The sequence below is a fragment of the Silurus meridionalis genome, chromosome 14 (assembly GCF_014805685.1).
Source record: "Silurus meridionalis isolate SWU-2019-XX chromosome 14, ASM1480568v1, whole genome shotgun sequence".
Taxonomy (NCBI): domain Eukaryota; kingdom Metazoa; phylum Chordata; class Actinopteri; order Siluriformes; family Siluridae; genus Silurus; species Silurus meridionalis.
The window spans coordinates 2,601,668-2,621,699 of NC_060897.1; the positions used below are offsets into that span (position 1 = coordinate 2,601,668).

Here is a 20,032-nt window from a genome sequence, read left to right on the forward strand (position 1 = left end):
GAAAGAAAGAAAGAAAGAAAGAAAGAAAGAAAGAAAGAAAGAAAGAAAGAAAGTGAGAAAGGAGAGAAAAATGTAATGTGAAAAAATAAAAAATACGAAAGGAAGAATGAAAGTAGAAAGGAAATGGAAAAAGAAAGAAAGAAAGAAAGAAAAAGAAAGAAAGAAAGAAAGAAAGAAAGAAAGAAAGAAAGAAAGAAAGAAAGTGAGAAAGGAGAGAAAAATGTAATGTGAAAAAATAAAAAATACGAAAGGAAGAATGAAAGTAGAAAGAAATGGAAAAAGAAAGAAAGAAAGAAAGAAAGAAAGAAAGAAAGAAAGAAAGAAAGAAAGAAAGAAAGAAAGAAAGAGAATTAAAAAAAATGCAAAGAAAGAATTTTTAAAAGGAAATTGAAAAAGGAAAGAAGGAAGAAAGAAATTCAATAAAGTAAAAAAATTTAATAATAAAGAAAACATTTTAAATGCAAAAGAAAGAAATTAGAAAGAAAGAAAGAAAAAAGAAAAGAATTTAAAAGGAAATGGATAGGAAATTATATTTGTTTTATTCTTATGCCGAAACTCTGGTGACTTTTTTTTATTGTTATTTTTAGTGCCAGTTTATTTTTTTTTTTTACCCCAAACCGGGGAACTCGGCTGTGACTCGGCTGTGACTCGGCTGTGACTCGGCTGTGACTCAGACGGCTGCACCTTACAAAACCTATCTATGAGATAAAGCGTGTAAAATGTGCTGCGGCTGAGAAAAATAGCACACACCCAATGGAATGTGTTGCCTGCCTACAGTAATTACAGAGCTCTCTCTCTCTCTCACACACACACACACACACACACACACACACACACACACACACACACACACACACACACACACACACACACACACACGGCTAGATTACAAGCAGACACCTTCAGAGTGTGATAAACTTCACTCCTGAACACTTGTTGGAAATAAAACTTTCCACCTGCACTGAATAAACCACCTGCAGCAGCGTTCGGTTGAAACACTGACCTGGTTTTATACACACGTCTCTCACACACACACACACACAGACACACACACACACAAGCACACACACACACAGATCTGCAAGGACGAGGCTAGAACTAGTTTTTCTGTCCAAAATTGCTAGAGCAGAATTTAAACTTTCAGTTACAGCATGGCAGCTTCATCAGCAGTTCACTTCATATCATTGTGATGAGCAAAAATATTGGAACGCACAACTGACAGGTGTTTCTTGATGCTCAGGTGTGTCCGGTTACACGCTAATAATAGCTCTGAATGTCTCCTCAGCGATGAACCCTGGGTTTGGAGGCTGCATTTTGTTTAAAGGGACAAACCGACATAAAGACCAGGGAGCTGTCGTTTTCTGTGTACAGCAAAAATAAACAAAAAAAAAGACCAAAGAAAAAAACCAAAACACTTCAAATATTTAAACTGAGGGAAAAAATGTCAATATAAATTTGACGGCTGCAACAGTTCTGCAAAAGTTAGGACAGGGCCGTGTTTTCCGCTGTAACATACAGTTCTGGGTGTTCTTTGTTGTGTTTTTCGTTTCAGTTGGGGTTGTATGTAGGGTGTCTCGAAGAACATTTGCGGCTCAGATGAATGTGATACGTATGATAACAAATCCTAATTAAGACTAATGTACCCCTCGACTTTGATCGATATAAATTTATACACTTTTATTTCACTGTATGTCTAGAAGTTTTTGGACACCTGCCTTTTCCAGCCAGATGTGCTTATTCTCCAAATTGTTAGCACAAAGTAGGAGGCACACAATTGTATACAACTGTATGTAATTGTATTGGATGGATTTGGTAGCGTGGAATTATTTTCTCTTCACTTGAACTGTGAGACTCGAACCTGTTCCAGCATGACAATGCCCCTGTGCACATGAAGATCTCCTTTACATGGGTTAGATTAGAAGATCTCCTGCTATAAAGCACTGACCTCAACCATGTTGATCATGTTGACTGCACCCCAGGCCTCCTCACCTCACCTCGATCAGTACCTGACTTTACTCACACTTGTCCTTGTGGCTGAAAGAATGTCACATAAATCTCCACAAAATCTAGTGGAACATCTTCCCAGAAGCGTGGCCTTTTCTATAATAGGAAATGGAGACTAAACGTGGAATAAGATGTTCAGAAAGAAGCACATAGTAATTTTATGGTCAGGCATCCACAAACTTTTGACAGTGTAAAAGCTCTGCGTTTGTAGGTGTCGCTAAATGCAAATGAGTCATGTAGGTTATGCATGTAGGTGGCGCTAACCACAAATATTTACATATAATTATGCCTCCTCCCTTTAAATCACCGCTCCTGAATCAGACGTGCTGGAGCTCTAACATGGACAACGGAAGAGAAAAAAATCCACACTACTGCACTGAGTATCAACAATAAGAGAAAAGAAATATATGTCTTCCTGAATCTCCCTCTCTTCATCCGTCTGTCTCCCAGACTCTCCCTCTCTCTGTCTGTCTGTCTCCCAGACTCTCCCTCTCTCTGTCTGTCTGTCTCCCAGACTCTCCCTCTCTCTGTCTGTCTCCCAGACTCTCCCTCTCTCTGTCTGTCTCCCAGAATCTCCCTCTCTTCATCCGTCTGTCTCCCAGAATCTCCTCTCTTCATCTGTCTGTCTCCCAGACTCTCTCCCTCTCTTCATCTGACTGTCTCCCAGAATCTCCCTTTCTTCATCTGTTTGTCTCCCAGAATCTCCCTTTCTTCATCTGTCTGTCTCCCAGAATCTCCCTCTCTTCATCTGTCTGTCTCCCAGACTCTCTCCCTCTCTTCATCTGTCTCCCAGAATCTCCCTCTCTTCATCTGTCTGTCTTCCAGAATCTCCCTCTCTTTATCCGTCTGTCTCCCGAATCTCCTCTCTTTATCCATCTGTCTTCCAGAATCTCCTCTCTTCATCCGTCTGTCTTCCAGAATCTCCTCTCTTCATCCGTCTCTCTCCCAGAATCTCCCTCTCTTCATCCGTCTGTCTCTCAGAATCTCCCTCTTTTCATCTGTCTGTCTCCCAGACTCTCCCTCTCTCTGTCTGTCTGTCTGTCTCCCAGACTCTCTCCCTCTCTTCATCTGTCTCCCAGAATCTCCCTCTCTTCATCCGTCTGTCTTCCAGACTCTCCCTCTCTCTGTCTGTCTTTCTGTCTCCCAGACTCTCCCTCTCTCTGTCTGTCTCCCAGAATCTCCCTCTCTTCATCTGTCTGTCTCCCAGAATCTCGCTCTCTTCATCCGTCTGTCTTCCAGACTCTCTCTCTCTCTGTCTGTCTCCCAGAATCTCCTCTCTTCATCTGTTTGTCTCCCAGAATCTCCCTCTATTTATCTGTCTGTCTCCCAGAATCTCCCTCTTTTCAGAATCTCCCTCTCTTTATCTGTCTGTCTCCCAGGATCTCCCTCTTTTCAGAATCTCCCTTTTTGTCTGTCTTTCTCCCAAACTCTGTCTCTTTCTTTTAGTCTCATTTGATCTTTCTTTGTCTCCCCCTCCCTCCGTCTGCTTCTCTATCCATCTCTACCTCACTGTGTCTCTGTGTGCATAAACAGAAAGGTGAATCTAAGGTAAACTGATTGTGTTACAGTAGAAGTATGTCACAGCCTCTGCATGTGTGTGTGTGTGTGTGTGTGTGTGTGTGTGTGTGTGTGTGTGTGTGTGTGTGTGTGTGTGTGTAACTGGAGTTCTCTACAGTTTTGTTCTGTTGAAGCGAATCTTCGTTGACTCGTGGTGCGGTTTTTCCTGATCATCAGGCTTTTACTGCTCACACACACACACACACACACACACACACACAAGGAGTACCACCCAAGGCACATGTCATTCTGATCATCCAGGTCATTCCTTATTGTCTACAGTGTTCTTTTTTATCTCCACCCACATATTAGACGTTTATATATTTTTTCGTACTGCTTTCACACAATGGATTTAAAACCGTGTGATTGTGACATCATTTGGCAGCTCTACCTCTGCCATGTTAATCTGTATTCTATGCGACTCACAGGACACGCCTCGGAGTGTTGCGATACGTCATATTCGCTGTAGCAGCAGCGTTGCCATGAGAACACACAAAACACACAAATTTCAATCAATGCAATAAAAAAAAACAACAAAGAAGAAGAAGAAACAAAAAAAGACAGGAATACAAATTTGTGCTTTAAAGTTTAACCTCACTGTGCACCGTCTCAGTTATGAAGGTGTGTCCATTTCTATTTCCATTCACTTGATCAGGCAGGTCCTATTTAAGAGATTTCTTGATTGTGAACAGCTGTGGCAGTAATCAGGCCTGGATGTGGCGAGAGAAATTTAACTCTAAACCACTGTTAAAACCACAGGCAAACACTTTTTCACACAGGGCCATGTAGTTTTAGATTTTGTTTTCCCTCAATTATAAAAACCATCATTTAAAAACTGCATGTTGTGTTCACTTGTGTTCCCTTTTATTAATATTTAAATTAGTTTGATGATCTGAAACATGTGACAAACATGCAAAAAAACTAAGAAATCAGGAAGGGGGCAAACACTTTTTCACACCACTGTATATATGCAGTACATATTGCACACGTATTGTGTTTGTATAGATTATATGTATCTTTGTATAGCTGTTTTTCCATGTCTCTCCATTTTTACAGTCTCAATAGCCCTGAGATATTTCACTGATAAGCAGATTCATGGCTTTTCATGTTTCCTCTACATTTCTCTCTAAATTCGTTCCTTTTTTAAAAAAATGTTTATTTTTAGTTCAAGAAGTTTCGCGAGCGGCTTCTACCCCATTTCCTCTCTGTAAAAACATTTCCTGTACTTTCAATTCCTCTTAAAAACCTAAACATGCTGTTGGAACTCCTTCTAGAGATAAAACTCCTTTCAGCTCCAGACTGAAACACAATGTTGGTGGTGGTTATATAAGGTTTTTTTTCCAAAATAAAAAGTAAACACAGATGTTATCCTGAAACTGTGTGTGTGTGTGTGTGTGTGTGTGAGAATGAGAAAAAAAAGAGGATGTTATGCGAAGACAAAAATGAAACTGCGAGGAGAAACCTCATCACAGAGACATGATACGACTCAGTTGTGCAACTTGTGATGTCGTTTTTGTTGTTTCAGTTTGCAGTACAGGACAAAAATGCTTAACCACGAACCAAACAACGGCACTCCGCTTACCGAAACGACCAAATCGGAAGATGTGGAACACGGCCCTTGTGATCACCGCCTCAAGGTGAAAGACCACAGGAAGCTGGCCATCTGTAGCATCCTATGTGGCCTGTCCTGCCTCGGCATCGTCTCGCTTATTTACTCTATTAAGGTAAAACACACACACACACACACACACAAACATCTTTACGCTACTGTTCTGGATTATGCTCCTGTGCAATACAATACGATTCAATTCACCCGATTTGATCCAGTGAAAAAATATGATGCTCTGCAATTCAATATGGTACCAACCAGAACCGAACCAGAACAGTTTGATTTTATTTCTTTGGTTCAGACAAACTGAAAGTCATCAATTTACTTAAGCACCTTCTGACTTCTAGCGCGTGGCCCCTTCACACACAGGCCCAAAAAAATAAATAAAATAATGAAATTCACAGCTCTACCTCTGCCATGTTAATCTGTATTGTATGTGACTCTCAGGACACGTCGTATTCACGTAGCAGCAGCGGTGCTGAGAGAACGCGGCGGGAAAACGATCTACATATAAAATATCGGTCACTTTCTTGAGAAATGTTTTGACTGCTGTAACTATGGTAAAACTATACGTCGCAATACAAACGCCTGCTTTCATTCGATGCACTTTTTTAAAATCAATGCAAAAAAGCTAAACCACCAATATTTTCATGCTCAGTATTTATTATATGGGAAACGTATTTACACCAACACACATCTACTGTACTGCTCAGTGCTGCACCGTCACCGTGTTTACCGTCTCGTTCTCTTGCGTTTTTTTTTACATTTTGTTGTTTTCTACCCCGGAAACAACTTGTCCTGGGGCAACGTTGTGTCGATTCCTCATGTACTGTATCTAATGTTTTTGGCTGAAATGACAGTAAAACTCACTCGACTTGACATGTTGGAAATGCGTCTGCAAAATGCAGTAAATGTAAACGTAGTTCATTTGTTCTTCCGAAGTAAGCATTTTTTTTTACTTCCAAACCAATCAGATTGCAGCTCAGGGGGGCATTTGAGAGAAAAACTCAGCAAATCTTATCTTTATCTTAAATAAAATATCTTTATCTGGTTTTACTTCTTATCTAATTTGTTTTATAATTTTTATTTTTTTTAGCAAATTTGAGCACTTGTTTTTAAAAGCAAATTATATAATTCTATACTATATATACACACTATATAACAATTCAGGAAAACGCTCCAAACACACTTGTACAGTGGGAGCTTAATGGTCAAGTTACTGGTCCGAGTTACTGATTGGAAGGTCAAACTGCCCCTGAGAAATCAGAAAGAATTTCACTATGCTGTAATGTTCATGTAACTTTAACTTTATTACAGTAAAGAAACACAGTAAACTCTAAAAAGTTCTTACCTCCAATGTCTTCTTTCTCCTTCTCAGACTCGGAATGCAACAAGAGGAGTCTTGGTGCAACATCAACAAAAGCCAAAGAATATTCTCAAAAGGCTCTAAAATGGGGAATAGGAGCCATCGTCGCATGGTGGCTTCTCATTTTTCTCACCCCACCGCTAGTGGGACTGCTGTCGTACTTGTTAACATTGTACGACTGAAACACAAAAGGACAAAGTGACATCTGAGCCCCCAAAAAATGACTCATGGACCTTAAAAAAAAACATGAAGCTCCAAAGACACAGAGACACCAAAACTCTCCAATCAGCGGAAACAGAGACCTGAGAATGTTTGATGCTGCTTGAACCTTAATAAAACAAACAAAAAAAAAGGACCAAAGTGGATAAAACCTGTCAAGCACTTGGACCACAAAGTCGGGCCCTTGAGCAAGGACCCTATCCCTCACCTGTTCAGATGTATTGATTATGTATTAACTGTACGGCTCTGGACTCTGGAAAAAGTCATAAATGTAACTGATTGCACCAAACTTTGAAAATCAGAAGAAACCACATTCTTTACACATCCTCAAACATGCAACCACTCGCATGACCATTACAAGCACTTTTAGAACAATCTGATGGATGGACGATGGATACGCTGACAACGTAAAATCATTATGCCTCTACCACCTAGTGGTCGACCAAGAACGCTGAAGATCGCCGATCATCTCCAAGAACTCAAAACAAGCAAGACACAGAGATCTGGCATTTCAAAAAGAATGAATAACACAGTGTGGAAATCCACTGAAATGATGCATAGATGATCCACAACTACGAACAGAAACGTCGAAAGACAACATGAAGTGCATTAGAAATAAAACTTGTCCAAAACACCGTGAAGTCACGGAGACCTCGAAAATAATCATTAAAATAACCTATAAGCTGTTCCTCAGAGACGTCTTCAGGAACCTTTGGACATGAGAAGCTCATCACATTATTAACAATGAAATGGTTCGATATTTACTAATTCTTTTTTTTTTTTTTACACGTTTTAAGCATTACAGGAAGTGTGTGTATTCAAATGCACAAACAAATGTTTTTTGGTAACTATTGCTTTTTTTTGAGTGTGTGTGCTCATCTGTTACAATAGACATTCAGACAGGTTCATTAAAGCTCGTCTTCGTACTTCCTGTACGATGCGGTTTGTCACGTAGAGGTCGACCGATTTTTACCAATAGTAAGGTTGGATCGTACTTGCCGATAACCGATTAATTATAGCTGTAACATTATTAAAATAAAAATTTAACGTAATTTCAATGCTCTGGCCTCTGTTTAGACATTTAAAGAGATCAATTTCAAGCACGACAGTTTAAATTTAAATGAAATGGTAACGATTTCAGCGATGTTACATTTGTAACTAACTGAAGTTAAATGATTTAAGTTATATTTATTGTTTGTAAAATATTTACTAATACATTTTAAATTAATTTTTATTTTATATAATGCACTTTGAACTAACATGAATTAGGTACAACACGTGGTGTCAGTGATTCGCCTCTAGTGGCCGCTCTCACACTGGTTAATAACAGGACCTTCTCAGACGCAACCAGGAAAAACTACCGGTGTGGATTTTTGCAGAATGTCTGTGCCAATTTATTGGCAAAAACTTTGAATCAGTCGACCTCTTTTTTTTTTTTTTGTATTAGGTATTAGGTTAACCTCCTCCAACAACAAGCACAGGATTGTGTTACGTTTGTGTTACGCCACTGTATTATCACAGCTACTGTTGTACATTTTCTTTTCTTTTTTTTTTTTATACATTTATATCCTGAACATTAAAAAACTTTTCAACTGTTTACAAGCAAATGTTTGATTTAATAAGTATAAACATAAAAAAAAAAAAAAAAGTATTACACGGAAAAAAGTAAGAAAGAAAACAAAAAAACAACACCTTTACCTGTTTCTCTATCATACAGGACGGATGCACTGATACATGAGTTATAGTTTTGTATTTATTATTTAACATAAAAAAAAAGAAAAGAAATAAACGACTGCAAAATGGACAAATTGTGATTTTGTGTTTCTATGAAAAGAAAGAAACCCGATGACCAGGAAAATAACAGTATACCGTCGTTTTACTATATACAAATACAAGGCTACAGAAAAAAAGAAAAAAAAAAACCCCCACACAAATACCCTGAGAGACCGAGTGAACTTTTTAGGCAGCCTCATGACTCGATTTATTCTTTTTATTTTGCCTTTGTGTGTAAAGTGTGGCCTGTGAACTTGTGACCTGATGGACATGTCGTCTCTCTCGTTTTGGAAAAAAAACTGGATCCTCCTCAGCATGAATTCCAAATAAATTGTTTGGCAAATGTGCACTGAAAAAAATAAATATTTATTGTTACAACTGTATTAAACGTTAAAACTTTTCACGAAAGGAGCCGGCGAACGGACAGCAATGAAGTCGAGTTTGCGTGTAAACAACTCGCTTTTGTGGCGTTAATGACTTTTCGAAGCGGACGCTCCCTCGCCGAATTCTAGTTATCTTTGCTGTTGCCTAGCAACAAAGTTCTTTCGCCTTTGATGGTGTGAATGAGCGAGCGGTTCTTGTGTTAGCGTCGCTGCAGCTGGGTCACAAGCTGCTAGTAAAAAGTACGAGCCTGTGAGAGACAGAACAGTGTATAATCTGATGTAGAGAATTAATCTGAAGGTAAATTTGCAATAGAAACTCTGTTGAACTGAAGTGCTCTTTTCATATGTGTACACTGCTGTGGCAGGAAAAAAACAACAACAAACAACCTCATGTTAAAACTGTACAAAATACACCTGTACAAAAATTACTGTTCATCCCACAAAAAAAAAAAAAAAACACAAAACCTGTGAAGGTGTCAATAAACCAGATCTTCGGTCGCCATCCACAAGTCCAACTCGTCAAGTTTGGAGCACAGGAGAGAATCAAAGTCCTGCACATGAACCGCTTCTTCCTCCCTGCATCGCCGGGTTCTTCCCGTCCCAGAATTCCCGGCTGCTTTTCTCTGAGCCCCGCCCCCACCTGCTCCGCCCACCAGAGGCCTCCTCGGCTTCCTAGCCATGCCCAGTTCTGGAAACTCGACGAATCGCTTTAGCCGCTTTGGGCCGATCAGAGACTGGGAACCGTCTCGCCGGCTGAGAGGGACTTCGAATATGGTCTCTAAGCGTCTGAAGAGAACAAACAGGAAGCGAAGACATTTTGTCGGATTCACTGCACTGCAAAAACAGTTGTAATTACTATAAAATGAAATAAAACGTACAGTTGACCATATTATTAATACGCGTGTTAAACGCTGACTCAACAGACAAACGCAAACAACCTGCGTGTTCAACGCTCTGAACAAACACCTGAACTTCCAGCCTATCACAATCAACTGTTCACACTGACAAGGGTATGAATATATAGTAAAGGTCCACCCATTCATGGGTTTTGGCGATTAATCTGCACTGATATTTGATCGCTGAAACTATAGTCAAAAGTCCATACCAATAGTTTTTCCAGGTTGCTGGAGCATCTGAGAAGGTCTGCAGTCATTATACAATACGAGAGCGGCCTCTAGAGGCGACTCGCCGATGCCCTGTGCTGGTCGTTTAGACATGAGACTTTGCGCTGTACCTCGTTCAGGTTGGTTCAAAGTGTATTAACTAAAGTTAACAAATAAAATGGAAATTAACCTAATTTAAAAATGTATTCGTAAATGTTGCAATTTTATTTAATATAAAAATCCAAACAGTTGTGCTTAAAATCTTTAAATGGCTTCACGAAGGCCAGAGCATTAAAAAAATATAAACGAAATTTAATTGTTTGGATTTTTTCCAGTATCCAGTTTAAATCCAACTCAACTACTGGAATCTGTAAAATCCACTATCAGTCGAGCTCTAATATACAGTCTTACCAAATTATTATTATTTTTAATTCTGTACTTTAAATACTGACTGCGTTTAGCTTAGTACTAGTTTCCTGCGCTGTACAATTGCTAAAAAAGAAATAAATAATAATAAATTAAAAAAAATTTAAATAAATTAAAAAAAGATTTGAATTTGTTTTTGCCTTACAGCATTTGTTCTTTCACATGTACTCAAAACCTTACCATTAGAGAAAACAAGAAACACAAGAAAAGCTTCAGATCGATGGTGTCTAATTTGTATCGCTGAGAACTGACTATACTGCACGTATTCATTCCAACCAATCAGGAGCTGCACCTGCAAGTGAACTGAAGATCACAATTAACCGGTAGAAACTGGTTGGAAGGGAGCGTTTCAATTCCCCAACCTGCGTCGTTATAATAGTTTTCTTTGAACTATAGACTGGTGCGTTGAAAAATAAACAGAAAATCTTAACATGTGTGTGTGTGTGTGTGTGTGTGTGTGTGAGTCAAGGACAAATGGGCACTAAAACAGCAGTGTTGAGGCCAAAACAAATGCACTAAACAAACAGAGTAACACAATAGAACCTGAATGTGAATCTGAGTCTAAAAAATGTTTTATGTTGTACGCTATTTGATTACGTTTATGGGATTTCGGCAGACGCCCATATCCAGAGTGACTTACATTTATCTTATGCATACAACTGAGCATCTATGAGGTTAAGGGCCTTGCTCAAGGGCCCATTAGAGGCAGCTTAGCGTCGCTGGGATTTAAACTCATGACCTTACCATACTGCTGAGCAAAGGCATTAAATAAAATGACATTGACAGAAACTACAACCAGGTCTCTCTTTCAAAATTTCACGACAATGACTTCCAGCCAATCGCAGCGCAGTGGGCGGAGTCACAATTGGAATACAACATGCGGTGTCTTTTACTGCCTGTGTGTAAATGTTGTCGGATTTCCTGGCAATCGATAAAACCCTGGAGGCTGGGAGTCAGTAATGATGAGAATGTAATGTTGAGAAGTGTGCTCATTAGCTCACCCTTCTGGAGGTTTGCTGAAGTTTTTGTTGGTGTAGATTTCCTCCACGCTAAAAACTTTCTTCTTTATCCTGGAAAATATGTTTACATTTTTTTTTTTTTTTACATTCGCGCAAACACACACACACACACACGCCAGAAGCTATCAGAAACCGACCTGACTGCTTTGGGAAGCCCCATGGGAGTCAGATTATACTGTGGTTTGGGGAGAGTTTTCCGGATGCGAATGGAGGACACTTTTCGCCGTTCCACTTGCTTGTTGTCGGGCTGAAAAAAAAAAGTATTAAAGTACACCGACGTAAGGACGACGACACGTTTAAAACCCTTCATTCATGTAAATAAAACAACATAGTTAATATGAGGTGGTATCAAAAACGGTTTTGGGACAAGTTTTGTAACACACCAACAGATGGCAGCACAAGGTTGCACGCACAGTCACAGGGAGCGATGAGAGCGAAACTTTCTTGACACCACCTCGTATTAACATTATACACTATAAGGACAAAAATTGGACCATAAGATTGGTATGTGAGTTTCTAATATGTGTTTCTTCCCCGTACTGTTCTCACAAAGTTGGAGGCACACAATTGTATATGACGTTTTTAGATGCAGTAGCATTGAATTTTCCCTCCTCTACCCAAACCTGTTTCAACTATAGAGCTCTGCCTCTCGATGCATATTCCTTGCAGCTGAGGAAACGCAAATCTCCACAAAATCTAGTGGAACAACATCTCAGAAGACTAAGTGTGGAACGGGATGTTCATAAAGGAGCACATATCCATCTAATGGTGAATTGTACACAAACCTTTTTGGTGATAGTGTATACTTATAATAATAAATGACTAAAAAGGAGCACCTTGATCTCCGAGTCGGACAAAGCTTTCTCCTCAGAGATGAGTGAGGATCGCTGGTTTCCTTCACTCCCCTGCTGAATCACAGCTTCCGCAGCCTCCATGGACACGGAATCAAACCCACTAGGAAAGAGAAAACCCAGAAGGATGTTCATCTGTTCGACATATTCACTTCCTCGTCAAATGATTACACACTGTCAGATTACCTGCATTGTGAGGACACGGACGCCTGCCCGGGTGTGTGAGGAGCATCATTGAAGAAAGCCGATTCGCCTGCGGAGCTGGAAAAAGCGGGAGAACGTAGCGAAATGGGCGAAGGAGAAGAGGACGAGGCGATGCCGAGGTCGCTTCTGCTGGCGGCGTATCCGCTGTCGTCGGCGTGGCCTCGGCTCGATTTCGTTGAGCGGAATGCCAGCGGGCTCGATAGAAAGCGGGAAATCAGGGACGACAAGGATTTCGAAGGGGAGTGTGGGTGCGAATAACCAGGCTTGCTCCCCCATGCCGGGTAAACTTCCTTGCGGAGACACAAGGGGGCGATCTCCCGCTCAATTTCCACGCTGCACACGGTGTGTCTGCGAGTCCGTTTGACCGGAGAGGGAGCGGTTGCGGTCGAATCGGGTGCCCTTTTCGGGGGGGAAGGGGGATAACAAAGGGTTTTGTCATCGATAAAAGGGGCAGAAGGGGCAACATCGCTAGCACGCTGCAGCGAGATGTCTGGGCAGGAGAGGCTGCGTTTGAGTGGGTTCGTGCTGCACCTGATGGATGTAAAACACAGTTCTTCCTGTTCCAAATCATCTTGTTTTACTCCTCTGTCTAAACACACTAACCACTTTTTCTCGAGGTGTCCATAGTCTGCTGACTGGTCGTCTTCCGTACCAAAGAGGTCCTCGGGTGTGGTTCTGGATGGACGCAAAGGGTCTGTTAGCATGTCATGGTCCTCTTCTGCATTCCTGCTCTTTATCATTCTTTTACAGGTCATGATCGAGCTTGTTTCCATTCCTTCATCCATGCCTGATCCAACCTTCAGGGTGAGGGACATGGACATCCCTTGGTCTTCAAACGGATCCTTGTTTTTTTTACTTCTGGTATTTTTTGTGGTCTTTGATTTGTGCCTCGTTTGACGGAGATCGTTCCTTCGCACTCGTTTTAATTCTGAAGTTCTGCTGCTTGAACTTAAAAGCTCTGCCGGATCAGCAGATTTCTCACGTTCTCGGTTCTTCCGCTGTCTTGTCGCTCGGGAACTGGTCCACGTCACGGATCCTGACGGTGGAGGACCTTCTAGTGGTGTAGAATCGCTCGTCACATTCGGGCCCATGAGCTCGATCGAGGAACTTTTCACACCTTTCTCCTTTTTTCTTCTACTTCTGGGCGGACCTTTTTGCTCTCTTTCTGAGGAATTACAAGAGCTTTGAACATCTCCAGTATTGCACGTGCTACTAAAAGACTCGCCGAAAACCTGAACCCTTCTTCGTTTTCCCGTCTGGACCAGCGCGGGTTCTCCAACATCGTGAGCTTTGGAGATTCTGCCGCACCCCCGGTTCCAATTGTGCCTTCCGTTCCTGCTCTTTTGACCATCACTACCAGTTCACGTCTCTTCAGTCCAGTCGTCTTTCCGACTGCAGGAGTAGGAAGCCTCGATTTTTTCAAAGTCTGACCCTGAGCGTGGTATTTTTTCTTCTCAAGCGTGTGCTTTTTTAACTCGTCCGTAGTCATTTGTTCGCACAAAACGATTAACTTCTGCCCCGATTTATCAGAACTGACATTTTCGCTGGTCTCACTCGGAGAATTTAACGACCCAAAAGACGCGGCGTCCTCAGAGATCGAGTCTCCTCGGCGTTCTGATCGGTTCTGTGAGCCCACCACTTTGTTCTGCTCCGAATCGCTCGCGTTGCTCAAATCCGTGTCAAATCTCAATCTCTGGACGACTTCCAACTTTCTCAATGGGGTGAGTTTTTTCTTCTTTTCTAAAAACACGTCTTTTTTGCCGTCTGTCTCGACCTCCTCTCGGTCCTCATGCGCTTCGGGGTTCGACTCGGCCGGAAACTCGCTGGGTTTGAAAAGCCGCACGGGGCTCATGACGATCTCAGCGAAGCTCGCCATCTTGGATTTGAAGGACTGGAAGATGGGGCCGATTACCCATCTCTTCGCTGGTGGAGGGCTTTCGGGATCTTTGTCCTCGTAATCCTGCGCTTTGGACGCGTCATGTGACCCCGAAGTTAACGATGTTAACACCAACTTGCGTTTGCTGGACCTTGTGGTTTGGTCTCTGAAATAAAATAAAAAAACACAAAATATTATTATTGAAACGTGGAAAATTCTGGAGTTGGCGACCCTGGTTTTCGGAACAAGCTCGTTTTGGATCAGATCCCGACTTCCCCGATACTATAAGATGTTGGACTTCTGATCGGAAGGTCATGGGTTCAATTCCCACAAACCACCAAGCTGCCACTGCTGGGCCCCTGAGCACGGCCCTTAACCCCTTAATTGCTCAGCTGTATAACAAATAATGTAAGTGATGAATCTAAGTGGCTCTGGATGAGGGTTAGGCTTGTAAAACGTTCCTTCTGTTCAGACTAGATCAATGACACGGATCATTTGGAAGAGCTGAAAGAAAAGCACTCACTCGGACGGTCCGCGTCGTCTCTCGTCTCCGTCTTCACGGCTCTCCTGAAAGAAGAAGAAAAAACAAAAAACAACAACATGAACAACAGCAACTGGTTCTGGAGGATTTTCCTTTGATGGTGTTCTTCATTTGATACCTTCAGCTTCAATTATCTGCTCTCAGGATGCTTCAGTGGAAGTCGACTCTCGCGAATATCGTCCTGGATTCTGTAGTGTGCAGAATATCATGCACTACTGTGAACATTTTCGAAATATGATCTATTGGTTTCTATGGATGGAAGTTCCATGGAGTCCAAACTGTATATTTTTATCTTCAAGAGAAGAACTTGGTTTGGGTGTTTTTTTGGGGGTTTTTGGAGCAGGGAAGATTGGAGACTTCTTCCAGGTGAACTAACCTGACCTGACGCAGGCTCATTGGAATCAAAGTGACGAAGACGTCCAAAATCTGTGAGCGTTATTTAGAGAGCAGACGGTCGTCTGGACTGATGTCTATCATAAAATGACCTGCTCGGTCACTGCTCTGGGATGAACTGGGTCACAAAAAGAAATCTCCAACTAGTGAAGAACATTTTTGAGGTAAAGTATTTCAGCTGATCGTTTGGAGAAACGAAGTGTCCGGATGCTGAGAGCGTGTGAAGCTGTTCTTCATGCCGAACATCTGGATATTTATAGATTTGTTTGGTCAGAGATTTGATCTTCATGTCGTTACGTGACCGAGTTTGATGCAGAGAAAAAAAAGGACTTAGATGATGCAAGGAACGCTTGTGTGTGTGTGTGTGTGTGTAAAAGACTCATCACTAATTTTACAGCACTGACAAATCAAAGCCTATTAGAATAAACACTATGCAGCCAAAAGTTTGTGGACACCCAAACATAAGATTGCTATGTGCTTCTTTTCAAAACATCAGATTCCACCTTTAGTCCCCACTCGAATGTTATAATGAGCTCCACTCTTCTAGTAAGATGTTCCACTAGATGTTGTGGAGATTCATTCAGCTATAAAGCGGTGTTATTAAAGTCCTGATGAAGGTGAGGTGAGGAGGTCTGGGGTGCAGTCAATTCATCCCGAAGGTGTTCAATAGGGTTGGAGCTCTACAACGGGAGAACTTCATGGAGCTGGCTTTGTGCACTGGTTCGGGTCTACTACTTATACCACATTTGAGGACATCCTATACGCCAACCTCCAGGTTACAGGTTGAAGGAGAACCATGTACAGTCAAGTCAAGTCAAGTTTATTTCTATAGCGCTTTTCACAACAGACATTGTCTCAAAGCAGCTTTACACAAATCAACAGTGATGGTGAATGGTGTGAATTTGTCCCTGATGAGCAAGCCGTGGCGACTGTGGCAAGGAAAAACTCCCCTTAGATGTTATGAGGAAGAAACCTTGAGAGGAACCAGACTCAAAAGGGGAACCCATCCTCATCTGGGTGACATCAAGAGTTTGATCATAAATCTTTCAACAATACAGAACACTGGAGAGAGAGAACTAACATGAGCACTGGAGTATAAGCCTGGTGTCCCAATACTTTTGGCCACATAGTGCACCTTTGTGAAGTGGGTTTGGAAAGCTGTTGGAAATTATAGCGGCCCCAAAGCACACCTTTATTCTATTTACAAAAACAAATTAAAAACAGCTACTTGTCGCTTATATCCAAAAATAAAAATAAAAAGATGATAAAACACCAAAAAAAACGACAATAAAATTTAAACTCTACCGTGCCGCTTCTTTCTGCCGAAGTCGCTCGCTGCTGTTCTGAAAACTCGGAGCGATCGCTGTGGTCCATCCTGGCCATCATCGAACTTCCCGGAACGTCGGAGCTGAGGGACGGAGCACAGCGCAGGTTAAAAACGTGAGGATCAAACCGGAGCTGGACGGAGTGATCAGAACCGACAGCCAAAAAACAGTCCAATAGATAAATCCAGCGCAATTACATATGAAGTACACAAACCATGCAGCCGAGTGAAAGTAGAGATGAAGATTTTTACTTTGGAAATGTCCTGGTTTGTTTATAAACACAGATTTACTTCCTACTTCATTGTATTTAAAAGCAACTTCCTGAATAAAAAAGTGGAAAGATGGAAGTCAGTACCGGTGAAAAGCAGCTGCGGTGTGATGGACGGCGTGACGGTCGGGGTGATGGTGGGTGTGATGGACGGCGTGGTGAGCGGGACGAAGGGCGGTGAGGGAACTCCCTCCGTCTTCCTCCACACTCGGAGAAGAGGTTTGCGTGTCAGGAGACGTCAGCATGCCCACCACCATATCCTGTGACCGGCTCGACCTGCAAAACACCGTCCGCAGCGGAGATCAGTGTCATGAGGCGACGTTCCCCGCGGGTCACGTGACCCAGCCTGACCTGACGTGGTGGACGATGCTGATGATTATAGCGAGATCTTGTTTAATATCATGATTATATCTGTTAGTAGATCAGGTTATAAGAGTAGAGGTGACGTGGGGCTGTCTTCAACTAGGATTTGTTGCTTTTTAACCTGGTGAAGGGTTTTCCAAGTCCACCACACACACACACACACACACACACACACACACACACACACACACACACACAGGTGTTATAGCAGTGCAAGTATGTTGAACTGTGCCGATATTTACGCCTTAAACATCACAGCACTTGTTGTATCACGGCTCAGTCACATGACCCAACTGGTATCACACCATTGCGTCTGCGGTGCTTCTACCCAGTGTGGCACAGAGACACGGGAGATTTTGGAACTAGGGATCGAGTCTCGTCTGTGGTTTCAACGCCGGTGTGTCGTTTTAGAAAAAGCGGCTCGATACAGCGATGATGAAGCGTGTTGTGAAGCGGAGCGTTGAGGGCTTCCTCACGACGTCAGCTCGGAACCCCTCCAATATTCTCTGATGTGCCGGCAGTTCAGCACCACCTGGGGGCGTCTTTTTTAACCTGTTTATTCGAAACGAGCAGACGGGACACGATCATGATGTCCTAACTGGTAACGACGTTGAAATTCTCTTTGTGCGGCACTCAAACAATCACCATTCTTATAAACGCTCTCCACCGCTCCACTGCTCCTCCCCCCATTGCTCATCTTCACTGTTCCACTCCACCGCTCCTGTCACAGCACTGTTCCACTGCTCCTCTCCACTGCTCATCCTCACTGCTTCTGTCCACTGCTCCTATCTACTGCTCATCTTCACTGCTCCTCCCCACTGTTCCTCTCCACTGCTTCTGTTCAAGGCACTGTTCCACTCTTCCTCCCCACTGTAATCTCTAATGGCAGGGGGTTTAGAAACGAGCTCACACTGGTTCCAAACAATCACTGACACCAGGGTCGCCAACTCCTGGTTCCAAAAATGTTTAATTTCGACGCACCACCATGTAGAAGGAGGCAAGACGTACTTTCAAGATGGGACGGATTCGATTTTGGACAAAACATCCTCCTCGCTCTGAGACTGTCAGGGTTTTCTCAGGGTTGCCCGGTTTTCTCAGAACGCCAAGAACAGTGAACGGAAAGTCAAGCGGGGACATGGGTCGTAAAGCAACGTGTGTGTGTGTGTGTGTGTGTGTGTGTGTGTGTGTGTGTGTGTGTGTGTGTGTACAATAGCACAAACGATCCTTCTCCCGGGTTTTCCATGCGAGTCGTGAAGAAGTGTGAGACGAACGCGCCTGCGTGTCACATGTACGCACTACAGGTGGATATACAAAGTAAAACATATAGAGGAAAGGAAGGACGTACAAAAGGAAAGAAGGCTCTATGGAACAAAGGATGAAGTGCAGAAGAATGGAAAGAAGAAAGAATTTGATTGGGTGAAGAAATATACATACACACACACACACACACACACACACACATACACACACATACTGCAATACATACACATCCACAGTACTGCAATACTAATATTATATATATATATTTGTATTGCAGTACTTATTACATTATTGGCCTCAGCAACCAGAGACAAAATATTAGAAAAAATATTACTATTTATATGATTTCTGTGTGTATTATTTAATTACTGTTGTTAATTTAACAATAATTATTCATTATTTTAACGTTTGAACTGCAAAAAACTGCAATTCTAGCAGCCTGCTCATTTTATTTCCACAATAAATGTTTTTATTTCTACATATTATTGTTAAATGTTTATATAAGTAATAGAAATATATTGAATAAATCAATAAAATTAGTAAACACCAGATACACACTTTTCGACAGAAACATTGCTTAAGTGACCAAAGCAAAACACTAATTATCTATGATTTTAATACATTAATAAAGAAATAATAATAATTTTAATACGTAATCGGTGAAATAAATTAAGAATAAATTTAATTGTTTACGAAATATTCCCACAGCTTTTTTACAAATAATTTCTCTATGATAATAATTTGAAGAAATGCGAAAAAATCTCTCCACTGTTTGTAAAATAATAATCAATAACAAATAAGTTTTTCGAGGTCAATAATTAAACAGAGCCACAATATTTGCTTCAATGTAAAAATTGTAAACATTAAATAGATAAATGGATGGGAATAATAAAACACGCCTTAAAGAAAACTATTTGCTTTAAAATGTATAAAAAAAACAAACAAAAACAAAATGATGTCATGTTATTTCTACTCCTGACACGGGGTTCGACACGAGAAGGAAAAATTATTTCAAACAATTACATCAAATGCAATAAAACACACGCGAACCTACAACTTTATAAAAAATATATATATCCTGATTCTTAAAGTGTACCGTAAATTATTCTGATGAATTATTGCACAATAACGCGATCAGATCCGGGATGATGGTTGACATCTTCACGCCGGAGCGCCGCTCCAAAGGTCCGCCATCTTTTTTTTCCCCTACCCACGCAACTCAGGACGCTCCCTACCCATTCTGACCAATCAGATTACTTGTTATTGGAACGTGCCTCAAATAAATCCCACCCACTAACCAATCATGATGCTTGATATACCTGATAAACCAAAGTTCATAATGTAGACGTCACCGAGGCTGAAGAATTCAAAAGGAACGAATGCGATTGGCTGATTAAATATGAATATGCAAATAGCTTTAGCGGATGCGACCGCTAACAAGCTAACGTTTAATTTAAATCTCGGCATAATTGTAGTGCACTAGAGGAACCCT

The 20,032-nt window shown here is 41.5% G+C and overlaps 2 protein-coding genes and 1 long non-coding RNA gene across 4 annotated transcripts in view; 1 reads left to right on the top strand and 2 right to left on the bottom strand.

The window, feature by feature from the left end:
• Window positions 1-8,559, top strand: part of LOC124396512 — a 9,935-nt gene extending 1,376 nt beyond the window's left edge. Inside the window, exon 2 of the long non-coding RNA XR_006927784.1 lies at window positions 5,087-8,559. This is a non-coding gene — a long non-coding RNA (uncharacterized LOC124396512). The remainder of the gene's footprint in view (window positions 1-5,086) is intronic.
• A 314-nt stretch (window positions 8,560-8,873) lies between these two features.
• LOC124396508 (protein PRR14L-like) lies at window positions 8,874-13,605 on the bottom strand. 2 transcript variants are annotated; one of them, XM_046865598.1, is made up of 6 exons: window positions 12,497-13,605; window positions 12,296-12,413; window positions 11,597-11,706; window positions 11,442-11,510; window positions 9,377-9,697; window positions 8,874-9,159 (listed from the first exon to the last, which is right to left on the bottom strand). In XM_046865598.1, the coding sequence occupies exons 1-5, from the start codon at window positions 13,603-13,605 to the stop codon at window positions 9,388-9,390; spliced, it is 1,716 nt and encodes a 571-aa protein (XP_046721554.1). In that variant the 3' UTR covers window positions 8,874-9,159; window positions 9,377-9,387. The 2 variants fall into 2 exon arrangements, with proteins under 2 accessions (XP_046721554.1, XP_046721553.1); XM_046865597.1 differs by having other exon boundaries at window positions 8,874-9,697.
• Window positions 13,606-13,625: 20 nt separating this feature from the next.
• LOC124396511 lies at window positions 13,626-19,770 on the bottom strand. Its single transcript, XM_046865600.1, has 5 exons — window positions 19,637-19,770; window positions 17,005-17,193; window positions 16,630-16,732; window positions 14,914-14,957; window positions 13,626-14,556 (listed from the first exon to the last, which is right to left on the bottom strand). The coding sequence occupies exons 2-5, from the start codon at window positions 17,172-17,174 to the stop codon at window positions 13,626-13,628; spliced, it is 1,248 nt and encodes a 415-aa protein (XP_046721556.1). The 5' UTR covers window positions 17,175-17,193; window positions 19,637-19,770.
• Between the last annotated feature and the right edge of the window lie 262 nt (window positions 19,771-20,032).

What these genes read in the sequence shown, in the direction of transcription:
- LOC124396508 (XM_046865598.1), bottom strand. Translation starts at nt 13,605, where the DNA reads ATGGGCCCGAATGTGACGAGCGATTCTACACCACTAGAAGGTCCTCCA. An exon ending in TGTCCGACTCGGAGATCAAG is followed by an intron (nt 11,707 to 12,295) that starts GTGCTCCTTTTT and finishes TTTTTTTTTCAG; the next exon opens with CCCGACAACAAGCAAGTGGA. An exon ending in TTCAGCAAACCTCCAGAAGG is followed by an intron (nt 9,698 to 11,441) that starts GTGAGCTAATGA and finishes TGTTCTCTTCAG; the next exon opens with ACGCTTAGAGACCATATTCG.
- LOC124396511 (XM_046865600.1), bottom strand. Translation starts at nt 17,174, where the DNA reads ATGGTGGTGGGCATGCTGACGTCTCCTGACACGCAAACCTCTTCTCCG. An exon ending in ACCGCAGCTGCTTTTCACCG is followed by an intron (nt 16,733 to 17,004) that starts GTACTGACTTCC and finishes TCCGTCCCTCAG; the next exon opens with CTCCGACGTTCCGGGAAGTT. An exon ending in CGGCAGAAAGAAGCGGCACG is followed by an intron (nt 14,958 to 16,629) that starts GTAGAGTTTAAA and finishes TTCTTCTTTCAG; the next exon opens with GAGAGCCGTGAAGACGGAGA.